Source organism: Copadichromis virginalis, linkage group LG13 (assembly GCF_057382275.1).
Source record: "Copadichromis virginalis isolate Kocher_CV1m ecotype Utaka linkage group LG13, C_Virginalis_male_GT1.1, whole genome shotgun sequence".
Classification (NCBI taxonomy): domain Eukaryota; kingdom Metazoa; phylum Chordata; class Actinopteri; order Cichliformes; family Cichlidae; genus Copadichromis; species Copadichromis virginalis.
The window spans coordinates 27,791,990-27,817,827 of NC_140630.1; the positions used below are offsets into that span (position 1 = coordinate 27,791,990).

General features: G+C 40.3%; 1 protein-coding gene across 1 annotated transcript in view; it reads right to left on the reverse strand.

Annotated features, from left to right (window-relative positions):
- The window catches only part of adgra1b (adhesion G protein-coupled receptor A1b), a 195,270-nt gene that overhangs the window by 111,672 nt on the left and 57,760 nt on the right, over window positions 1–25,838 (reverse strand). The window contains exons 7-12 of the mRNA XM_085478355.1: window positions 23,605–23,818; window positions 12,329–12,493; window positions 9,009–9,228; window positions 8,432–8,581; window positions 6,586–6,747; window positions 6,018–6,251 (exon numbers count right to left, since the gene is read on the reverse strand). Of these exons, the coding sequence (XP_085334481.1) occupies window positions 6,018–6,251; window positions 6,586–6,747; window positions 8,432–8,581; window positions 9,009–9,228; window positions 12,329–12,493; window positions 23,605–23,818 (1,145 nt within the window). The remainder of the gene's footprint in view (window positions 1–6,017; window positions 6,252–6,585; window positions 6,748–8,431; window positions 8,582–9,008; window positions 9,229–12,328; window positions 12,494–23,604; window positions 23,819–25,838) is intronic.

Consider the following 25,838-nt stretch of genomic DNA (forward strand, 5'->3'; position numbering starts at 1 on the left):
AAATGTCACAACTATCCCCGGTCTCCCCTACTTTATTGGCCCCCGTGGGGAAAATCCCTCTCTGCATTTAACCCATTCACTCAGTGAAGCAGTGGGCAGCCATTGGGCGCCCGGGGAGCAGTGTGTAGGGACGGTACCTTGCTCAGGGGTACCTCAGGGTAGCTGTTCAGGGGAATCGAACCCCCGACCTTCCGATCATGGGGCCACCACTCTACCTACTGAGCTATCCCTGCCCTTTTAATTAAATCTGTTACAAATGTACTAATGAACTAAAATATTATGACCACAGATAAAGTTGCTTATATTTTATATTTTTATTTGACAGTAAGTCACCAGGCAGTCTTCATCGCTGTGTTAGAAGCCATGAATGCTTGCGAACTGGACAGATGTAAAGACCTGAGTAACTTGGACAGACTGTTAAGGCCAGAGGAGGCCAATAAAAAGATACTATGCAGGTTGATTTCAAGGTGCTGTTAGTTAGAAAAGAGTATTTCACATCCAAATGATGCCATTCTGGTCCACCCTACAATTAACATTGAAGTGATCCATACTAGGTTGCTGCTTCACACCCCAGAGCCTTTAAAGAGCAAGACGAGGCATAACACAGGTGTGAGAGTGTAAATCGCCCAGAGAGTTCTCGCTTTATTCATTCTGCACATTCAGTGAGTTGGAAATAATATAACATTCTTCATCTCACATCCAAAAACTGACCTTTGGAGAGATTTTTTCTGCCAGAATTACCAAAATATATTAACTATTTAAAGGTAAATCTGACACTGACAATTGTATGCACCTCATAAATATTACATAAAAATGCAAAATAAGAGCAGTACATCTGCAGAAAATCTGCACCTGTGGGTATTAAGACTAATTCTAACACCTTTTTTTAAAATTTGGGGCTGTATAGAATTGGAATTTTACATCAGCATCTAATCTGATCTAACCTCTCTTCACATATTAACGAGCTGCATTGATGACATTAAATGCTGGATGTCTCAAAGCTTTTTGGAACTGAGACATTAGGATGACTTCAAAATGCAGCAGCCAGAATCCTTACAGGTAGGTGGAAACACGTTACCGCTGTTGTTTTGTTTGTGCTGCTCTTGCCGCCTTAAGATGTTATAACCTGCACTAGTTTTTATGTTTTTGTCTTCTCTGTTAAGCTTATTGAGTTTACACATAATGAAATGTACAATACAAATAAAGCTGTTATAGCTATCTCTTTAAAATGTTCTCGTCCTAGGCTAATAATGCATGTTTTTTAGTCACCCAACACTGGACTAAAGAATTGTCTCTTCACACATTGGCACGCTACTTCGTGCTGCTTTAGGCTACGTCTACACTAGCTCCGTGTCCACACTACACTGTTCCGAAAAATAGTAATGTCAAATTATTTTACTGTGTATTTTACAGTTGCGTACTGTTTTTCTAGAATATCATTACATTTACATAAGTAGACTGTGATCTGACACGTCAAATGTAAAATAACATAACATCACTGTAAATGTAATAAAACACAATTTACTTGTTTGTTAAATATATTTTGTTGTACATATGCATATTTAGATTGTAAAAATACGTCCAGAAATGTCTCCCATTATGCTTTGGGACATGTGCTGCTGTTTAGATGTTCTTGTTTTATTGTTTATGGTTACGTTACTTTTAACTGTTATCTTGAATGTTGTGTTTACGCCGTGGTGCAGCGTCACTGACAGTTGTTGTTTCGTAGAGAGAGTGCTGTACCATGAGTGACTTCTGTTGTGCTGTTGTTGAACCTTGAGGCACATAGTAGCACCGGCAAGTGTTTTAATGAAGAGCTCCCCCTACCAGCTTGGAGTTAAATAACAAGCGCAATCTCTCTCTGTGAGCTTACTTGTTAAGATTTCCCTGCATGCCACAGTGTAAAGCATTGCACGGACACGCTGTGCTAATTAAATAGTTTGAAAAAGGAATGTAGAGGTAGGAGTTGCAATAAATATAAATAACATGATGCTAAGTTTTGGCCATTGAATGTGAGCTAACAACAACAAGGTCGCGGGTATGGCTGCGACCGTAGGAAAAAAACCCTAATATGAAGGTAATTTACTGTGCATTTTACAGTAATGTTCTGTTCTTCTAGAATATCATTAAAGTTACGTAAATAGACTTTGACTTCACATTTTGAATGTAAATTAACGTTAAATCACTGTAATGTAATACAACATAATTGTCATGATTATTAAATGTATCTGTCTGTACATATGCATATTTAGATTGTTAAAATACATTCACAAATGTATCATGATTTCACAAATATCTGTCCGTTATTTGAAAGATTGAACTGTTGAATTCAAATGTTCGCCTTGTGATCAGAAGGTTGCCGGTTCGCGCCCCGGCTCGGACACTCTTCGTCGTTGTGTCCGTGGTCAAGACTCTTCACCTACCGCCTACTAGTGATGGCCAGAGGGGCCGATGGTGCGATATGGCAGCCTCGCCTCTGTCAGTCTGTCCCAGGGCATGCAATCAATTGTTATTTAAACCAACTGTTAACTGTATATTTCTGTACATTTACGTATTATGATTGTTGTTTATAGGTAATTTCATTGTTTGATCACGTAAAAATGTTCCTAATTTAATGTCTAAAAGCACTTGGAAAAGGCAGAATCCCGCGTCAAATTAGCGCAACAAACTCTATTTTCATTACTGAAAATGACCGTATTTTTATGGGACAGTTATTTTCTGTTATTTTACGGTCGCATTTTGGCGCCCCAGCTGCCGGAATATTACGGTTTTTTTAAGATGTTTTTTTTTTCCCCTATTTATAGATGATTTCATTGTTTAATCACATTAACATGTTCCTGATTTAATGTTTAGCGGCACTTGAAAAAGGCGAGATCCCATGTCAAATTAGCGCAACAAACTCTATTTTCATTACTGGAAATAACCGTATTTTTATGGGACAGTTATTTTCTGTTATTTCACGGTCGTATTTTGGCGCCCCAGCTGCCGGAATATTACCGTTGTTTTTTTTAACAGTGTAGCTCCGTGTCCACACTAGAGTTTTCAGTTGTTTTCACAGAGTTGTTCATCCACATTGAAACAGCTGAAAATGCTTGCGTTCCAGTACTGCGCATGCGTGAAACGCAAGAAGATTCGACCTGCCTCATTTCTGTCTGCCGCTTATTTACTTTCAGGCTCTTTGAAACGTTGCGGCAAAATGTTGAGGAAAAGCGCCGAGTTTTTTAAATGGACTGACAATGAGGTGGAGTTGTTGCTGCGAGTAACACAAAAGCACAAAGTTGCAAAAGCGAGTGAGAATTAAAGAATTTGAAGAAAAGCTATCTGGAGCATAACTGATATTAATCGTTAATAGGGCTGTCAAAAGTGACAGCAAACAAAACAACTGCTGTATAATGGCCCTCCGCTATCTTGGTTTAATTGGTCACATGACAGCATCACATGACTAAAATGTGTTATCGTTTTCGAAAAAGGCTCCGGGTTCGCTGTCCACACTGCGACGCAAAAAACTGCATTTTCAAATATATCCGCTTCGGAGAGCATTTTCAAAAAGCTGTGTTTTCCATGAACGAAAACGCCATCTCAGTGTGGACGGGAGGCCAAAACAGAGAGAAAAAGATGTTTGTACCTTTAGTTTCAAACAAAAACATATTAGTGTGGACATGGCCTTAATCTAAGTATTTCATCTATGTGGGGCCCTTCAGTGGGGCTTGTTAAATTAAGATTAAATAACATTCACTCTACCTTTAGTTTCATATGTTTGGCTGCCCTAGCATTTGTGTTTGAAGGATTTTGATTTCTTCATGCCAGCTATGTGGTGATAATGTCAGAATCCCCGAGTAGTAATGCTGTATGGACATGAAATGAGCATTTTCCATGCAAAGTATGGGTAACTGGAGCAATTTGCTAGTGACCAAAGTCATCACAAAGACATTTTGAATACAACAGCCTCCTTGTGACCAATTCCACTTAGAAACAGCCAGCAACCACCACCAAGCATTTGCCAGCTGGTTGGGGAATAAACCACTTTTCCCTAGTGACAGGAGTTTGGCAGAGAGTCATCTCTAGGTCGCATATAGCTATTTTTGTTTGTTTCTCTTTTTTACATTGCAAAACAAAGATACTATTTAGCTAAATGGTAACCTATGGGATTTGTACAGTGGACATTACTGTTAACAACAGGAGAAGAGCACTAAGACTAGTGAGAGGTCCCGGGCTTAACAGTTCAGATGTTGGAAAAAATGCAGTTTAACAGAGTCCAACAATAACACGTATACTTTTACCCTTTCTTGTAGTAAATAACTTACCAAAAAAAGTCTTTTTACTGGGAGCATGTCGAGACTATGAAAATCAATTGTTTTCAGCTATCAGTAGCAGCGCTGAGCACTCCATTGTTAGCAAGCAAGATATGATTTTATAGAGTTGTGCAATGACTTCAGTAGAGTTTAACTTGACAGTCATTAAGATTTCCTGCTGTCAAATCAGGTTCACCTTCTTATTTTGACATTCAGCTAACAACAGTTTTCTTATGTGAATCTGTAATTGAAATGTTGATTATCTTAATAATGAACCTTTTCTGTGCTGCTGTTGAAGAAACACTTAGCTGAGATGAGTCACTGATAAGAACCCTTTAAGTTTACACATCACATACGAGCTTCGAGATAAAGTATTTTTCTCAAGGTCACACAGTGCTGCAACCGTTTAGTGGGAAGATAAAATATTATTTTTTGTTTGGACTCTGCTGTAAGAAAACCTTTTAAAACTGAAAGTACTGGCAGTGAGATCACTTGTCCATAATGAAAATAAATGTTAATTCCTCATTCGTCGACCTCTGCCAGAGCAGTATTGTCCTTTTTGTGAATCTGCTAATTTATGTCAGTTTCCAGAGATAGAAAAAGTTTGAAACATTTGAAATGCTGAGATGAATCATAAGAAAAAGGTCTTCCATCAGTAGCTGAATAAGGATCACTGCAACAGTTGGTATGATCCTCACACATCCCTGAGCTCAGTATTACGTTTGCTACACTTTGTATGTGGACAGGTGATTTAAAAAAAAAAAAAGAAACCTATAACACACCTACTTGTGCTGAAAACCTTTGACACCGCTGTACAATGATATACATGCGTGCAAGCTACACAGACCCTGGAGCTACAAACAAAGTGCTGTAATTGCTGACAAAACCTGAAAGACTTGACGAAGAAGAAAGGTGGAAAATGAAACAATCGTGCGGATTTAAAGACAAACACGCACTCATGAGCTCTTTCCTGCTCATAAACACTAACATGCACAGACAGTGTTCACACGCACGTACACTGGTGAATTCATCCGTGGACTGAATAGCTAGAGGGTGCAAACTGTACAAATGTTGCACAAATATGACACTACAGTGCCAGGGGAGTTGAGTGTTTTGCCTGCTGTCTGCAGATGTATAGTGCCCCATGTCTATTTCTCATTTGTGACAACCACAACTGGAGATGTAGTAGAGCTTCAGCTGATTTAAAGTGACAGGTACACAAGGCCACCTTATCCATCACTGGGGAGTGGTCGGCATTCCCTGACTCCCAAATTGCTGCCCTATTTGCAGTCCCTGCTCCCACCACAACCCCACCTATAACGAGATGATCTATAGCGCGCCAACAAACCCCAACAAAGGTGTCAGATTGCCAGGACAAATAGGCAACAACAGACTTAAGGGCAGGAGGTAATCTTTTTCACATGCTTCAAAGGCGTGGTGCAAGGGAATTCATTTTATTGTGCCCATGAGCTAGTATACAAACTGTACTCCTGTTTTCGTATTTTATTTCTGTCCTCTCTCAGAGCATCTTCCCTCCTTCTCTCACTCCTGTATTTGGACTAAGAATCAAAAATTTCAAAAGTGAATGTCTGTTTAGAAATGTTTTTTTGCTGGGAGTGAGAAAGGGAATATTTTTTTCTCCCCCCCTAGCTAACACGTCCAAGCAGCAGAAGATAGTGGCGTTATTTTAGAAAGCTTCACACCGCTTATTAACTTGCGTCTTACCTTGCTTAGCTGACTGACCGGTGAGCCACTGTTGTTGACAGTGTGGCATTTGAAGCTGAGCAACGATTCCCCCACGGCATCACGCTCTCTGCTCATGTCCTTATCAGAGTGGGAGTGGCTGTCAGGACGGGGTGAGGTGGCAGTTGAGGGGGGCTGTCGAAGGGCTGTGCAGCACAAACCGTGGAAGTTTGACGGACGGATCAGAAAGGCCTCCAGAGCTATGTTAGCAGATACCTAAGATGAGCATCCCAGGATTTAGGAGTGGGGAGAGAGAGGTAAGGGTAGGAGAGCGGCGAGGGGAGGAAAGACAATTTTATATTTTTTTAATTTAGCCACTGCTTTTATCCCCAATGACAATGGGGAGGGAAAAATAGAAGAGGAAACCAAGAAAGGAAGCAAATTATCTTTAGCTTGCTTTGTTTTCACTATCTACTTAAGCCAAATTGACTTCTCATTATTCTAAACCACGAGAAAAAAGTGAAAGCTTTGCGTCATTTAGCGCCATAAGCAACCCTTGCCCTGAGTGTGGTCTTGAGTGTGAGTATTTTTTTTTGTAGTCCAGCTATACCTTAGAAATGGCCTGATTGTCTCCAGTCAGCGCCAGGTCAGCAATTCGCTCCACACACTGGACGATTCGAGTGCACGCCCTGGCCTCATTCTGTGCCATCCACAGGATATGCTCCTCCACCAGCATCATGTTGCTGGCAATGTCTGATATATAGTCCCCCAGCTGAGGAAGCACAAGCAGACGTTTATGCAAATGGTTGCTCGCGCACACTAACACAAACTGCACTGTACGTGTACAGCACACACACACACGCACACATGCAAGGAAGAAGCAGACTCATCATGCACATCAATCATAGAACAACAGGCACATTTGTAATCTGCAGCCAGGATTGTGAGGGAGGCAATGGTGGCTTCATTCATTACAGGGAGATTTAATTTAGATTAGGAGCTCCAATGGGGCATAATTGCTTCCTAAGGATGGCAGTTCACTATTTACTTACTGTACTTTTTATTGTTGCTTCATTGGGCTGTTCTTTATTCCGTGAATGAGGGTGGTCTCGTCACCATTGTCTTAGGAATGATAAAACTCTAAGTATCTCCTAATAATATGTCCTCCCGAGTGACCTGTGTTGAATAATTGCACAAGTGAGAGCTAATATTGATTCTTTTCACTGACTAAGCCCAGCACCGTTCCCCCTCACACAACCTGACCTTCAGTGTGATGCCAGTATAACAATCCCATTGCCTCTACTAAAGAAATTCACTCAGGGTAAAAACACGACTCGCCCAAACACGAGATGCATCTTAACAATGATTCCCATTCAGGTCCAGTGCCACAATGGCCAGTGGGATATTGTATGAGGTGAGAAACATGTTACTGTGTCTTATAAGGAAGCTTCTGTGGTTTCTTGTTGGGATCTGGTGAGCAGTGGTTGTGCAGACATTCATCAGTTATGTGGTCCTAATTGCTAGTTGCAAGTCTTAATAGATACATGTTCAATTAGTAAATCATGGTCCCTGTTAGAGTCAAAAAGCTTGATAACGTAGGGTATCTTTAGAGAAGGCCTGCACTGTGATCGACAAGTCACTGACATTTCTTGGTTTTTTGGTTTTTCAGTGATATTGCTTGTCTAGTGCAAGAGCAACTAACTGATGGGTAATGTGATATGGTGTAGTCTTTAGGGTAACCTCTAGATGAGCATTAAACAAAACCTTATTCTTTCTTAGGGTGATGGAAAAATGAATGAATGAACATGTGCGCAGATCAGAATAGGAACTGCAATTAGAACTATTGAAACAACAAACAAAATACCTTCCTCTTTAGACCTAATAGCTGCTGTCTAATTGTCACTGTAGACAAGAAGAGCACGTTGCAGGTATTATATGTTTCGCAGGGTTCCCCTCCTACTGTCCTGAGTTCCCAGAAAAGTTACTTAGCAAATCAAGTTCCTCTTCTGACAGTTAGACGAGCCGATGGCATAAGCTGGCTGAGAGTGAAACGGGTCAGATATTAAAATGGAGACCTAGAAACAACATGTGTTTTCACTTTTAATAAGCACTCTTTGACAAGAGTAGGACTGGCTGATTTAAGCTAAATAACTGTCATTAAGGCCCCAGTGACTGCAGTCTAAAGACCGGCTGGTGGCAGCCCAGCAACCACCATTTGCCAAGGAAAAATGTGTATTTGCAAAACCAGTTGGTGAGTGGTTGCAGGAGGTTGCTTGCAGTCACTCACATTGGTTGCAAAGACGTACAGGTTATGCCACTGAAAACCTTGTAATTGCTTTTACAGTTCATTCACACAGCATCTTAGGGGTTTGATTCTGTTTAATTCAGTTGTAAAATATTGGGATGATTCCACTATAAATGCATTGGATGTAGTATATTTCTGTGTTTCCTCTTACATCTTTATGTTTCTCCACCAGCCTCGTTAGTCTCTCCACCAGGTGGGTGACATAAATGACATCCATGACATCGGTGAAGTGCGCCGCCCTGCTGGTGAAGGCCACCAACTGCTGTCCAAAAGGCTGAGCGTTGGTCGTATTAATAGGTATCTGGAAGAGAAATCAATATATTGTGCAGTATGCAACAATTTTCAGAGAGGACAAACATGACGGCTTGTTATAATAATTCCACAAAAACATTGCACAGTTGATAAGATGAATAAAATGAATGAAAATTTCAAGAATTTGTGTAGTTTTGCAAACTTTGTCACTTTAATGAATCCTTTGAGCAGAAGTAGACTAAAACAGCTTGCATATAAATGTTTCATACACAGATCTGGAAATACCTGCAGGCTACAGGTGAATCAAAGCAACTGGTAGTTTTCAGGGAATATGAACTTGAAATCTTGCTGTTAAGAGTAAGCTGGAAAATTTCTAAATAAGGATTGATGGACAATTAAAAAAAAAGAAACAGAATCCATAAATGAATCCTGTTTCCCAGCAGTTCTCGGCACTAGTTCTACACTAATGCTGATACCTGGGTGAGCTCATGCAGCACACGGGTCAGTTCACTGGCATAAGGGCACTGAGTATAGTCCTCCTCAGCCCACCGCCCAGCACGGTCGCAACGTCGCCACGCCTTCTTTTCTGCCCGGCTCGAGGGGTGAGGAGCGCTGCCAGATGGGTGAGGGGCAGAGCCAAAGGTGGCAGGAGCACAGGGTAGGAAGGCCAGGATGCCAGCCAGCGTCTTTGGCCACCTGCCAAAGAAATATCAGAAATATCAGGATCTACACAAGCGGCACCAGATGGCAATTTCATACTCCCTGTACTTAGGAAAGTATTAATTTGCATAAATGATTTACAGCTAGGCTTAATTATTTTGCAGATGACTCCCAGATTCTTGACTGTGAAACACGCGTCTGTCTTATTAATGACTTCTGAATTAATTTTATTTACTAACTTTATTAATGAAGTTTATTGTCTATTCACTTGGTGCAGTGCAATATTTTTTTTTGTTAATCACAAAAGACATTTAAAGGTGTTGATGTCTTCTCCCCTCTGCTTGTGATGGTTTCCTCTGGCTTTAGCCCACATTTGAGTATCCAAAGACATCCACTTTTACCTCCTGTGGCTCCAGATGTGTGAAAAAATAACTTGTGTGATGTCGTCACAGTTATTTTTGATATTTTTAGTTTCTTGCAGGCACAACAGAATAAATACTCTCAAGGTGATCTTTGGAAAAGCTGGCTTTGTGGAGTGGCACAGCTTGACCCATACAAGGGCCTGAAAGTCAGGATACCTCATCCTCTACTCTGTTCTGAACTGTTTGTAACTTCCACAGCATATTGAAAGAGCGTTACAAAATCGCCTGCGTACCCCATTTAAACATGCACCACAGTGGCAGATGGAGAATGTCAGTGAAGGATTTATATTTCAAGCAGAACCTGCTCTTGCCTGTTACTCCTAAAGGGAAATTCAAATTAAGTGTTGTTCTTATAGTAATACAAAGTTCACTGAAGACTCCTCTGGAGCAAGAAATGAGACTTTCTCAATAATGTCATCAAGAACCAAGTCCTGGAGCTGCTCTACTGACCAACCTATGATAGGGGCTAGTGTGATTTTACAGTCAAATGGATCATTTCCATTTTCTGGGTAATGCCTGTTAGTGTTTCAATAAAATAAAGCTCATTAGGGTGTAAAAAGGCAGCCAAACATTCACAGTCTAGGACACTAGCCTGTATTTCGCAGATAACAAAAGAACTCCAGGTTTTGTTACTTGGCATCACCGTATATTAAAGGTATGTGTTTCTGTAGCCTTAGGACAGAGCGGCTTGTGTTCTCACATGTTGATCAATTTGTCAACAATCAAAGAAGGAGCATGTGTCTCATGTTCGTGGTTTTATGCTAGAGGCAGCATCACATTGTACTTCAGAAAATAAGCTGAAAAAATGTGTGAAAACAAACGCTTTTGACTTCATCAAAATTAAAATAAAGGAGCAGTGCTCTCAGGAGGCTAGTAATCTGTTCTGAGGGTAGAGACCTGCCATCACACTACTCCCCACCCCATTCTCTTTACCCCCACCTCTAGTCATCCACATTGCTGCTGCTGCAGCAGCTACTTAGTAATAAATGGCATTAATTTCACCCCCAACAAAAAGGGGGCTCATTTTCCAGCCCATTACTCCAATGCTCCAGCAGAAACAAAGCCTCTGTGCTTGCTGCACTAGAAGTGGGCTGTAAAGTACAGCAGCTACAAAAGAGTGTACACGACAACAGCACACCCACAAGGGAAGAGAGGTGGAGGGTGTGCGTGCATGTATGTTAACAAATACAGTTTTAACGTGGTTACATGGAGTCGAGGACAGCGAAAATGGAGTGCACAGTAGATGTGTGGCGTTTTTCTTCTGTCTATGTGAGACTTTAGTTATTCAACTTGTTCTCTGTAGTCATGATATAAATCTGGACTACAATGAGCCATAATGTGTGTAGGAGTTTTTCTATTGCACATAACAATTATTATTAAATAATATGAACTGTCCAGACTCTGCTGTACTAGTGAGCCAAACGTAGAGGAAGGCAAACCAGTTGTAAGATGAAACAAAAAAATGCACGACACTACCTAAAACCAGACTTAAGTACCTTGACTGGGCACTCTATAGAGGGATAGCAACAGAGTGAGTTAGTTCTGTGATTAGAGTATTCATTTTTATAACATGCTATTTTATAATTGGAAATATTTCTTGTGAAATAAATAATAGTGGGGTTAAACTATTGCTTTAAATATCAGGAGACTTCCTGGTTTCAGCTTTGAAAACCAGTCCAAGCACAAGACCAAAGTACAATGTACAGGCAGATTGAAGGAAATTGTTTATTTACATAATATTTACTAGAACTTTTATTATTTATTTATTGATCAATGGTCTTTGATCAATGATCAGTGGGCTTTGATCAGTGGTTGTTGATCAATGGTCATGACAATTTTCATATTACTGATCAAGAAACTGACCTCACAGCCCATTGTTCATTCAGTGTACTGGTTTCAGTTATTGTGCAATGTACTGTTTATAAGGCTGGGGAAACCTGCAGTCAGCTGACACTCCAGAAGTCACTTGGATGAGTGACGAAACGTTTCTCCCACTGAAAACGCTACGTCCAGATGAACAGAATCAACCTTTGGGACTAACCTAGCTAGGTTAACAGTTAATAGAACTGCAAAAGCTGGTTAAGCTATAGATTATAGGTTTTTACAGTAATCAGTGTGTCAGTTAAGATGGATTTTATTATCTCTGAAAAAAGCGAGACTGACTGTTTCCAACCATATCATTTTAAATCCCAATGTAAATCCCATGTACTAATGCTGTAGAATGAGTATGTGATGATTGGTGGGAACTCTTGCTCATACCAACTATAACAAAATTCAGCTAATGGGTTATGAAGGGTGTATTTTAACACAAAACACAATTCTTTACCTAACCAGTTTTGTCCCTAGATATAGGCAAAAGCAAGTGATGCAAGTAAAAATGAATGTGGGAAAAGCAGATGTTCTGGACAGCAATCTTCTGGTTGCAGGTAAGTGCCTCCAGATACAGATATTGCTGGGGTTTATTTTTCCTCCTCACATGAGAAACATACATCGAAGGGGTATCTGCATGTGTCAGAATATGTTGGTGATGGGGTATGAGAAGAAGTGGTTCCTGACCAAGCCACAACTGCACAAACACATGAAATATACCAGGTTTCTTATCCAACTCTCAAAAATACATTTACTATTATTTTGAGACCTTTTTTTCCAAATCAGCCTGTATAATAAAACTGAAAAACTAATCTGCCATTGTCTGTGGCTGCAAGGTCACTCACCTGAAGTCCCCCTTGTTGTTGGTGACTCTGTCAGCAGGGCAGTATGATGCTGACGTTTCCAGAACCACGATTTCCATTTGCTGAGAAATGTTGCCACGGGAACTGGTCACCAGGCACTCCCAGATTCCAGCAATGGGCACATCGATGCTGGAGAGAATAACCTCGCTGGAAGAAGAGAGAAGACACGTAAAACTATGAAAATGTGTTTTTAAAATGACATATCCATGAGGGGGTTGTGTCAGTGAACCTCTTCCTATGAGATTTAGGAGAAGTTCGAAGTACCGAATTAGAGCCTAGTCGTACATTTGGGGTTAAATGTAGTTTTAGGATTAGTTTTCTCTTGCGGCTTGATTTTAGGGTGCTTTGAATTATTTTTGGATTAGACTAAGGATTAAAGTCAGTCAAAAGGCATAAAGAGTTAAGGTCATCTTAAGACGTCTGTAGAGTGCAAAGATGTGCGTGCGCTTGCGTGGTTCACCCGATCTAATTCATTCAAGGGACCTTTGTCCATATACAAGTATGTGGTAGCTTAAAACGTTGGCTGTGACTTAAGATGATCATTACTCATGCTTATCTTTCCTACTTTGTCACAGCGATTCCTATCTCAATGGAAAATGCCTGATTAAACAAAGAATGGTGAAACAGTGACAAAGAGCCAATGCAGGGCCATTTGCCAACGCGACTAATCTTGAGGATTTTACTCGTTATAAAAAAACAGAAAAGCCGCTGGAGATGGCTAAGCAATGGGAATAATCACCATGGAAATTCTACCTCCTTAAGAAATGCCAACTGTTTTATTTTCAAATACAATCCAGTTGTAGTCAAATATACACTTTGCTTTGTGTCTGTGTAAAAACCTAATGCCTTTTTTGTGTGTTAATTAAGCTGCATGTGTTCGTAATACACAGTATGCCACTGTATACCCCCACTCGGCTGCATAAAGTTTTTAAATGGGACTTAAGGAACAATGCTGCACAAATGGGAAAGTATTACAACTGACATGGAAAATCTGAAGTGACAGACTGGACAAGAAACGAAAATCTTTCAGAGTAAAGATGATTAGTGGCTGAGTGGCTCTGATGTGCGAAAGCTGTAATCCCAGAAAACATTTATCAGACGGTGTGAGGAAGGCATTTATTTCGAAAAATGAAATGCCTTCGTTTTTTTCTGCTTCTCTCACTCCTTCCTGTCATCCTTTTTGTCTCAATATGCTTATTAGCAAAATCATTTCCGGCTTCCATGCGTGTACTTCAAGAAAGTCAAAACAACCATCCCGACAACCAACACATGTAAACATATTCACACATCCCAGCCTAATACTGCAAAACAAAAACAGGACAATATCTTCTACACAGTATGAAAAACCTACAACTCTGCTTTCCCAACAAACCAAAAAGAAAGAAATATTATCTTGGAACCAGATATTCGTAGTACAGTATGTAAGTGAAATAACTAGTTAAAATACCAATATAGTTTGGTTAAGTTTTTTTTATTCAATTTACTAGAACAAATAGAAAGACTGGCATTGATGTGGACATATAAGTAAAGCTCAGAATAGCTCATAAAGTTAGTTTTACACTTCAGAAGCCCACTCATTACCACATCAAACTGTAGAATTAGTTTTGAAATTTCCCACACATGAAATAAAAGACGTACCATTTTAATTAGTTATCTGCAGAAATAACTAGGAATCAATGCATACTAGCTTTTAGTATTTGTGCTAAGCTAAGCTAAATAAAAGATAGCTTGACTATCCGATAAAAGGATTATCACAAATTGTTAAGGGATGAGTGTGATGGAGGGTTTTACACAACCCACATGCTTTTAGAGTAAACTTAAGGTTGAAAAACAAGCTTATATTTTAGATTAACTAAGACCAAAAATGTGCTGGAAAAGTAAGCAGTAAAAAGTTTAAGAAGTTACTGTCCATATCGATAAAATCCCTCAACTTAAAGCATGTGTATGTATCCTTCTGTGTTAAATCTGTACCACAGGTATGAAGGCCCCGTGTCATAAACCCTTTGGAAACCCTGTGCCGTAACCTGAGGTGTATACCTTCCTAGAAATAACTACACATCACCACTGATGCAGCCCACACAGATAATAAACACTGGCAATAGTCTGCCTCTTGTGTAGACTACAGTCATTGGCTCTGCATAGACTAATGCCAAAGTATAAATTAAGCAATTAGCTTATTAAGTAGTCAGTAAGCTTAAGAAGTCCAGGTACAGTAATTTCTCTCTTTTTCCAGTTAGCTTAGCCAAGTGAATACTTAACATTTTATTTAACTTTACCTGATTAGTGACAAATCCACAGTTGTGCACATACAGTACCAGTTGGAGTGGTTTTCAAAAAATCTTACAAAAACATATGGCACATGCTGCTTGAACATATCCTTTATTAGACTGGTTACTTGACAGCTGACAAGCTGTCACTGGGTTTCATTTTCACACTAAAAGCAAACATTTGCATAGAGCTGTGAATTTTGTTTGAAACAAAAAACAAACAGGTGTGAATGAACCACAAAACATATTTAAATAATAGTAAACTAGCAAGAGTCTGACTTGTGTTTAACATATGAACTGCTAATGCAAATAAATTGAAATGTGGAGACCATGCATTAAAATGCAAAATCAGTTCATCAGTTAAATGAGCTATTACTGAAATGAAATCTTTCTACTTTGTGATCTGAATCTACTACAGAGGTGATGCGATCATACAGTAACGTTTCCAAATGAAAACATATTGTACTTTCATGTGAACTTATCTCCACTGCTACTTGTTTAGAAAGAGGAGGAAGTTCAGTGAATGCTGTTAACATTTCCAACATATGACTTTGCTCCAATGGCTTTCTGTGAGCAAGATATGGAAATGAATAAAATGTGTCCTGATTTCATCTTCTGTGTTCCACTGAAGCTCCCCTTTCTGATTGCTTTTCTAAGACACCCTAAATCAGATTTGAACGCTTGACTGAGATGATGACATTCTGGGCTACAAAACAAATGTGTAGGCCTGTGCCTGGCTCTTTTTTTTGTGCAAGTGTAAATATGTATGGTGGCATTTTGTGAGCAAAAGTACATTTTCAGTTGTCTGAAAAGGACCTATTTTTTGCCTTGTACTGTCATTATGACAGATCTTCTTACATATACAGTAAGAATGTTTGCATGCCTTACTGAACCTTACTCCAGGAATAACATACTCCCCAACATGACTGCGATGATTTTACATGCTTATTCTGTCTGACACAGTGCAAAAACCTCACATTTTCAATCACCCTCTCTCTCCCCATGTCTCTTCTCCAGCCCCACTTAAACGTAAATGAAGCCCTGTGGAACAAAAAGGATGTTGTGTTAAACTTTGGATGGGCTCTCCATTAAAACCTTCTTGGCACAGTCAAGCCTGTCTTCACAGTACAACAGTTACACAGCATACAACAATGAGGACATGGTGTCTGGAAACTCAATATAAACAGATAATATAGATAAAATATTAGGAGGTATTTTGAAAGACTAAATCCATAGACCAAGTCAAGCTTCTCAGGCTACTTGCACAGGACCTGTATTAAACGGCGGCTGCAGTAATTCACAGATTACTCATCAAACTCTGTGGTGGTTACATTTTGTTTTTACACAGGATAATGAAACGGGAAACTCTTGCTGTCTGTAAACCCAAAGTTTAGTAAATTGTTTATCGATTTAGCAACGGAGATGCGAAGAGACCCGAGTATTCCAGACCTTCTTCTGTGGCGTATTAGAGTGAAAAAAGTAATATACAATTTGCACAGGATAACGTCCTCATTTCACCCAAAACTCTCTTCTCCCATCCTCCACTTCATCTTGTCCAATACCTCCTCCAGTTTCCATAGGAACCTTTTAATGACTGGGATCACCTGCTCCTGTTGCTCATGCCGTTGTATTTACTTAAAGAATACGTTTTGTACTCATTTCACGCTTCACTTTCATTTTTTGGTTTTAAGGGAGTAGCTTTGTTTGATTTACAATTCAACCTAATTTCTACTTATCTTAGACCCTCTGTGCAGCTCTATCATCATCCACTATATGAAGGCAGTTGTCTTGTGCTCCCTTTATGTTTACCTTCCTCTGATTGGCTACCCATCCTAAGCAGAAGGTCTGAATAGGCGGAGCTGCTGTGCTTGTGACCAAATACCATTTTTTTTCCTGTCTTTCATCGTCAAACAATTTTGTCAATAGTGTCTAAAAATTAGTCGAACCAGGCAGCGCTAGTGTGATCTATAATGAATTAAGTAATTAGTGAATTACAAATTAATAATAATTTTATAATGTTTAATTTAATTTACAGTGTATCAAATGTATAATCTATAGTAGTGAGTAGAATCCCTGCCCTGGTAAATGGTGTCGTTCTTTGCATTTATACTTAAACTTTTTTTTTTTAGGGCAGCACGGTGGCACGGTGGTTAGCACTGTTGACGCACAGCAAGAAGGTCCTGAGTTCAATTCCACCATCAGGCCGGGGTCTTTCTGTGTGGAGTTTGCATGTTCTCCCCGTGTTTGCGTGGGTTCTCTCCAGGTACTCCGGCTTCCTCCCACCGTCCAAAGACATGCAGCTTGTGGGGATAGGTTAATTGGATAATCCAAATTGCCACTAGGTGTAAATGTGAGTGCGAATGGTTGTCTCTCCCTGTGTGTTGGCCCTGCGACAGACTGGCGACCTGTCCAGGGTGTACCCCGCCTCTCGCCCTATGACAGCTGGGATAGGCTCCAGCGCCCCCCGCGACCCTGAAAAGGATAAGCGGAAGCGAATGGATGGATGAAATATAGTATTTTTGGATATCATTCCTTATATATATTATGTCAACATAGACAATAAAACAAAGTTCTAATAGTATTAATGTCATTTTGACATTCAGATCAATCTATTTACCTTGAAGGAGAGGTCAGAGGTCAAATGTGACATGATATTTTGAATCTTTGTCCAGTACTTTTCATGTGTTAGCAAGTTATAAGGCTTATTTTTAAAATTTGCCCAGTAAATCTTTAAATAGATCAGGGGAGCCTCGTGGATATAACCCAGATTTCACCAGATTGTTAACATGACCTTGCTCTAAACCCTTATAAAGTTTTATCAGAATCAAGCTATTGTGTTTACAGACAAAAAAAAGTAAAAAAAAAAAAAAAACCCTGCTAGTGTGGCGTCAATAATAACCCTATCAGGAATGTTTACACAATAGGTGTCACTGCAGCACACAAACCAAAACAGATCAGTGTGATAGCAGTTCCTCTAAATTAGAGCGTCTCTCTCTCTCTCTATCTCTAGACATGAATAGTGCGCAGAGGGGACAGTTACATCACTGTTGAACAAATGCCAAATCTCTGAATGCTGGGAAATACAGAGGGAAATACCCCCACCCCCATACACAAAACCTCCCACCCTTACCTCTCCTTTTCCTCCTCCTTCTCCCTCCCTCCGTCCCCCCCTCCCGACAACTTCGCTGATGATCACTAACATCCCTGGTGAGCTGCTGCACCCAGAAAAAAAAAGAAAAAAACAGAGAGAAAGAAGAGCAGGGAAACCATGGAGCAGCCTGTTTAGTTTTCAGGGAGGGGAAAAAGGTCATTTTCACATAATGAACATATGAAGAAATCACACCACTTAGTGAAAATCAATAGGGCAGAGGCACACAAGCTGCAGAAAGCACTGACCTACATCCTCAGTAATACTGCACTATTGTACAGCAGCTCCCAAAGGACTCATTAAGAACATTTATGCTTGTGCATTGATATTTAACACTTTGTTTACACAATGTTGCTTATGAGACTGCAAAGTTTCAATCTGTCCCACCTCAACTCAGCTATGTAGGAAATATTCCAAAAGAGCATCGTTTGTGAATTTGCGTCAACTGATTTTGTCAATTTTTAAATGCCTAAACGAGTATATGTGTGCAACCATGGTATGCACACACACACACACACGGTGGCATATTTCACAGATACTACTCCCACTGTAGCAGCTTCCATCAAATTAGCTCCATGTCTTAAACCACTCGATGCACTACACTATATAATGTGGACTATAAATAATTTACACCTCGTGTTATCGTTGTTTCACTTCATCCAATGTAACTAAGAGCTTTTATTTTTCTTTATTGAGTGAAACTGGCAAGCAGTAAAGTGATGAACCCAGAGGTAAAACCCTACAGTATGTGTGGACATAATCACATTTGGTCTCCTTATCAACTGACGCTGCACAAAAGCTCGTAAACAAATGGTGAAATCCAGCGCGGAAAACAAAGGAGAGAAAAAAAAAAGCTACCAAAAAAGAAACAGAGACAGAAATTTAAGGAAAACACTGCAGAATGCAATAAGAGAGGAAAGAGATGCTGGTAATAGCAGAAAGAAATTAAAGTTTATGCGCAACAAAATGGAAAAAGAGCTTTCAGAGAGATCACCATTAGAAACACTTTGCCTTCAGTAATGCATCCACATCAGGTTTTGTGTAAGATTAGCCTGATTAAAAATGGAGAGGATTAAGGAAGATACATCCAAAGTGTCTGCTGTTGCTAGCTACAGGGCTCTGAAATGTTTGATTAATGAAACATGAATCCCAGGCTGATCCCACTGCTGCTGCTAGCATAGCTAACACTGGGAGCTTGGCCTGACACCATTACTCAGCAGGAGTTTGACCCACGTCGCAGAACCACCAGGCCTCATGGGGCCCGTTTCTTTGCTGCTATTCACTGTGAGCAATGTAAATGGCTTCACTTATCGGCCCACCTGCTCTAGCAAATGAGAGGCCATGATGACATGGCACAGCATGAAATGAGAGGGAGCTGATAGATACAAAAAAGAAAAAACAGAAAACAAAAAAACCAAACACTTTTCATAATGTTATGCCCGTTTCAATAAGCAAAACACCCTGTCAGGCTTTGAATGTCTACACTGGCTGCCTGCCTGACACTGCCTAAAGCAGGATAAAGCAGAATTTAGATGAGAAAATAGCCGCAAAACATTTTGGGTTCACCTTCAAAGAGGTCACTTCACTGAGGCTTTGGCATCTCTGCTCACACTGCTGCAACGCTGTGCAACAAATCCAGATGAGGGCTTTAAGCTACGCGCTAAATCCTGTGTATTCAGTCTTTCCCCTCTGATGGGGCATGCAGGGCGAAGCTCACTGACTCAGAAGACATTTATCCAAGGTGAACGACACCAACACGGCCTGCGATGACTAATATCTTGTCCACTGTGCTTAAATAAGCATCGACTGCATCTGGCATGTCAAAGGTCAAAACATCAGTTAAATTTTTTCTTTTTCTTTTTTTTAACAAAAATTTTGCAAGGCTGATGAAGTGAAAGCACTAATTTTCCTCCCTCCCTCCCTCCCTCCCTCCCACACACACACACACACACACACACGCACACTGTTCTCTCAGCACTCCACTTTAAGATACAGCAAAGGGTGAAGGGTGAAGTTCAGCCCATGCACAGCAGATTGTTTTTGTTGGCCCAAGCTCTGTTATTCACTCATCAGCTATGGAACTAATGTCTGCTTTTTGTAGGTTTTCTACATGAGGGAGACACTCTCAGGTGCCAAGAGAAACATGACCTAAATAGGTTCCACTTGGAGTAGAAAATTACATTATTTGTGTATACTGGGATAAGAGTGGTGCGTAATTGCAAATGGGGCCCTAATCAGAATGGGAGTGTTGGGAAATTCATCGGGATACTGTGCTGGAAAAGAAAGACAAAGTTTTGAGGAGAGGGAGATGGGTTCATGTAGTCTACAGTGATATGGCTGATGAAGCAGAAGGCTGGATGAGACACTGACAGACGTCACCAGTCTGTACACAACCATAATAGAGGGTTTGTTACATAAGGTGTTTGGACCCCCGAATATGCATAATGAGGGCTGAGTGAGCCTAAATCTCACTGTCTCCAGTGAGTTTTCTTTCTCATGACATCAAATGGTGAAAGTTGTACTCAGACTCTTTACTTTAAGCTACTGTTTGCAAAGAATGTTTTGGATTATGGCAGAATGATGTATAACAGCAGGAACAGGAATACAAATAATGTGTAGTTATTATATTTAATAACCATAATCGATCTGATCTTAATCTGAGCTCACAAATCAAAAGTTGGAGATCAAAACTGTAGATTAAATTCAATCAAATTGAAAATAAAATGAAAATATCGGGGACGTGGAAAATAAGATATTGAAATATGATAAATTTGTAAAAAATCAGTACATTCTCTTCACTATTATAAAAAAATAATGATTATACATTATTATTCTTTCTGGACTTAACTGCAGATTAATCAGCTGTAAAGAAATCATTCACATATTTTTAGCTTGAAAAGATATTGCAATATCATTACTCACCTGGCTTGTTTACACATATATAAGAAACAGTGATTTAGATTGTGTCATGTGCCATGTGTACCACTGTGTATAGCACTCCCTCTTTCTTTAACAACAGTATATGAATGTCTGGGACGTGAGGAGAGCAGCTGCTGGACTTCTATATGCTCAACAGTCCCGGATCTTCTTCATCATATTTTTCATATCATAACGCGCCAAATGTTTTCAGCTGGTGAAAACTGCAGACAGGCCCGTTCAGCATTTGGACTCTTCTACTATGGAGCTATACTGAGTTAATAGATTCAGTATGAGGTTTAGCATGGTCTTGCTAAAATATGCAAGGCATCACTTATAAAAAACCTCATCTGGATGGACGCATGTGCTGCTCTAAACCTGTAGAACTGTTCAGCATTGATGGTGCCTTTCCAGATGTGCAAGCCGACAATTTCATAGCTGCTAATTCACCCCTATACCATCAGAGAATGGTATATGGGTGCTCCTTCTCCAGGCTCTTCAAAAACAATTTCAAAATTCTGATTTCTGACCACAGAACAGTTTTCTACTTTGTCTCAGTCCATTTTAAACAAACTTTAGCCCATAGAACACGGTAGTGTTTCTGGATCATGTTCCCATATGGCTTTTTCTTTGCATCACAGAGCTTTAACCTGTATTTGTGGATGGCATGCAAACTGTGATTTCCGTAACTGTTTATGAACCCATGCTGTGATTTCCATAATAGAATAATGCCACTTTTTAATGCTGTGCTGCCTTAAATTGAATTAATGCCATTGAACCGCACTTTTGTGATGTAGTTGTTTTGCAGACTGGTGAACCTCTGCCCATCTTTAATTCTAAGAACATCTGCCTCTCTAAGACCCCCTTTTTATACCCCAACGTATTGTTGATGAGTTTCAAAATGTTCCTCCAGCTGTTACTGTTTAGTGCCATTTACTTTTCCAGCCTGTCGCAATTGGGTTTGTACTTAATACCCAACTGATGCTCCCATCTTTATCAACAAGACAGGACTGAGCTATCGCAGCAGCTGCACTAGTCACCGTACTCAACGTGTAGTTTTTGCTGCGCCGTGTCATGTCTTGCATGTGTAATGCATGTGGGCATCCTTCTTCTTTTAAGTGTATCCCTCACCCTTCACTTCTTGAAGAATTACAACCTACGCTACCTACACAGTTTAGCATTGCAGTACTTCCACTGTCCCCTTTGTTACACTATTAGAAAAAGTTACTGCATATTAGATTATCTGTATGTACATGCAGTTCAGTTGGAAACAAGTGCCTGAGGGTCGATCTTTATTGCAGTTTTCAGTGTTGTAGCAATGCAGAGGCATAGGGACAACTGGATAAAGAGGAGACATTCTGGAGAAAACTCTAAAAAAAGAAAAGTGATGCTGATGCTGAGGTTTATTTTGAGCTGTTATAGCTATCATTTAGAAGCCCACCAAGTCCAGTATGCCTCCAGCATCAGTGTAAATGAATAAAGGGCTGTGATGTTGTCACAATTGGCACAAGTGACAACCGTTGCGGTGACCACAAATGAGGCTTAAGGAACATTTAAGACTGGTGATTAATTTTACTAGTTAATATGCTAGTAGGTAGTTAAATCCATAATGCATTACAATTTTAAGCTGATTATACAGTATTTGGCATGTAAAATCTTAATCTGCAATACAAGCTGCACGAGCTGCCAAATAGTGTTTAGCGGATAAAAAAAAAAAGTACAATATTTCTTGTTAAATTGTAATTAAGAACATATAAAGCAGGATGATGTCAAACTATTCAGGCTCAAGGATCTCGGAAATGTGCCAGTATTTGGTAGCACTTCCCTGTTACGACTGTAAGCACTGAGAAGAGAGTGACAAAGTATTGTATTGATTGAAACCTTGATTGAAATGAACCTAAAACATTCATCATCACTGAGACACAAAGACACCAATACATCACTAAAAGCACCCACACTACCTTTAATCTAATTATGCCACCACAGGGATCACCGAGAACGATTATTCACCACTGAGTTAATTTTACATAATAAAAGCAAATAAACCCCACTGACTATCAGTGGTATTTGCAGCAGGGGAAACGGTATACCTTCCCAGTAATGGAGCGGAAAAGTAGCTGGTGCTGCTGCTGCCAAACACACCACACAACAAGAGGCGTTCTGGCCCCGTTAACACAGGGAAACATATTTCTGTCAGCACTCCATCAATATTTATGTTAGAGAGGCCAAGTAAGAAAAAGGCAGCAGTTAAAGCAATCGGCAGCAATGTGTTCTTGTGTCTGAGCCCTGTTGCCACGGCATTATGTCAAAAACATTAACTGTAACACACAAACAGAGGAGTGCGTGAGCACGCCCATGACACAAAGCAGGCCAGCGCTAAGGCAGCAAAGATGGGAAAAGGACCGAGGTTTTAGGCAACGTCTTATATCAAAAAATAAACATTTTTAAAAATGCACAAAAGCCAGTGTTGCTGCTTTAATTTATCACTGCAATTATGATTCAGCATCTGTTCCTCTTAGCGTGTAAACAGCTAGTGCTCGGGGAGCGGCTGGACGGCCAACCTCTAGAGACGGGCCGCGGATTGCTCTGAGGTGTTGGCACCGTGCCAAGCCAATTTTGCCCTGTCCTTTCAGATCCTTATCAAGGGCGGTAATAACAAAAGGTAAATCACAGCCTCTATGAGTGAGTGAGAGAGCGCGTGTGTGTTTCCGCACGCATATTTTACATCTGTTCCCGTGGAAGTGGCTGTGCTGCATGAGTAAACGCATGCATATTCTGATGAAACTCCTCATGCATCAGCATATTTGTATGTGGATTTTGACTGCGTGGGCTTAGTCGGGCTCTGACTGTGTGCATGTGGGTCAGTGCAACAGGGCAGTCAACAGCTAATCAGACATTAGATGCACTCCCCTATCCTTTGTGCACACCTTGTGAGCAGGCAGCAGTCGTGAATGAGGGTTTCTTCCACGTAGATGCCTCGGTCTTCCTGCGTGGTCACGATGTGCCCGTTATGACGCCACAGCAGCTCCACTGATGGGTCCAAGTAGGAAGCGGTGCACTGCAGGGGGAGGCGGTCACCATGGAAAACAAGCTGCCTCCGGGAGGGGATGAGCTGAAACAGGGGCATCTCCAAAGGTCCATCTGGAACACGAAGAAGATTTAAAGCAGAATGGTTATGTTGTAAAGCTTCCTTTAGCTTCTTTGAGACAGGAAAAAAGCCAGAATGGAGATTTTCGGGGAATGGAAGTTCTACAGACTCAGCATCACATATGGATTCAAATCAGGCATCAGGTCTTTCCACATATTCCACCACAAGCACAAGCATTCTTCTCGGGAAAACCAAACACGCATGCTCCTTAAAATATTATAAACACACAGAAACCTTTTGTCAAGGTCACACCCCTCCCCCATCCTTCACACACTGTTGCTGTTGCTCAGCGAAACCAACAGGAGCTGATAAAGTGACAGCCTAGAGTGCTCCCCTGGACTCTCCTTGACACCTAAAATTTTCCACATAGGAAGCTGACAATAGCGCCAGCAGCTGGCCAGGTCAACAGGCGCTTTTGCCAAAGATTAAAGGCTACAACTGGGAGGAGATTAGAAGCCATAGGAGTGTTTAGTCTAGTGCCAGAAAATGGACCTGATTTTGGAAAAATGATTGATCTAAGCATACTGTTGAAATATGATATACAACACAGTGTAATGTCTCTAATCATACTGAACCCTTGGAGATCAGTGCTGTCTATTTTGCAGGGCATGGATTGGTGCCTTGACAGCTCAGTGCACTACACTGGGAACTCTCTCAGAGCTTGAAACAATAAAAAATATCTGTGAATAAAAAAAACATCCAGTTAAAAAAATCATGTAAATATAAACATAATGTAATAATTAGAAAATCAAGGTATTTTATTTTTATTCACGTTCCTTGCACATGCTCCAAAGAGCAACATAAGCAGGCACTTTGCCTGCAGTGTGTCTTTTGTAATAAGTTATATATGCTGAAAGCACCAGACACACAATTCAATTTGTGGCTCATAAACCCTTTTTATTGCTCGATGAATTGGTTTGAAAGAGGAAAACAGTGAAAGATCCATGTTGGGTGGTAGCAAAAGGTCTAAGTTCACAAGGTGACATTTCCCTTGAGTAGCCTTGAGTAGCTAGCAATATTACTTATTGTAACATAGAACCCACAGGGCAATCACAGCTATTAACACAAGCAGAGCCTTGACCTCAGCTTTCTACATAAGTAGTTTATATTCATAGGTGTATAATTAAAAGTGACATGCTTTTGAGAGTGACTTTAAAAACTGGTCACTAATATTGCCTCCTCCATGGCAACATCTCAGTGTAATTGCTTGATGACCCTGTTAGATTGTCGAGACTCTATGACAGTAGTGGCAGATGAGGCTTTGCTATCTCCTCTGCATGAAACACAACAGAAACAGCATGGGGGCCATTGACTGTTGACTAGTCTGGTGCTAACACTGTTGAAACAACACTTTGAGGCAAGGATCAGAGTGTGGCTGTTTGCCTTTGGCCACTGGACACTGTCAGAGCAAAATGTAATTGTTGGCTGTGGGTTTGGGAGTGTGTGTAGGACAACCAAAGGAAGTCAGGGACAGGGACAGAGACATAATTATATGTGCAAGAACTAGGGGCATGTGCACTGGAGCCGAGTCTGTGAAATAAAAAAAACAGTACAATGCTTTTGAATTAGCAGTGCCTTAGCACCAGATTATATGTATGCATCTTCTTTTAAATCCTATGTGAAATATACAGTTGTGGCCAAAAGTTTCCATACACTCATCATGTGCATGAATGCAATGGTAATTTGGAGGTTCTAACAATTTCCTTTAACTGGTATTTTTCCAGCAATCATCATCTTTAATGATTAAAAAATAATAATTGGGTGCTCATGTTTGATTTTATTTTGGAATTTCTCTAACCTACACAGGGACACAACTATACATAGAGACTGAAATATACACATACGGTCATCTTAATCTTTTAATAAGTGGTGATGAAGGTGTCAATTAACTTTTCATTCAAGACTACAACTGGAAGATTCTCTTTGCTAGCATGAAATTTACTTGTTTGACAGGACTCATTGGATTCACCAATGGTCGGGAAAATGGGAAAGTCCAAGAACCTTAGTGAAGGA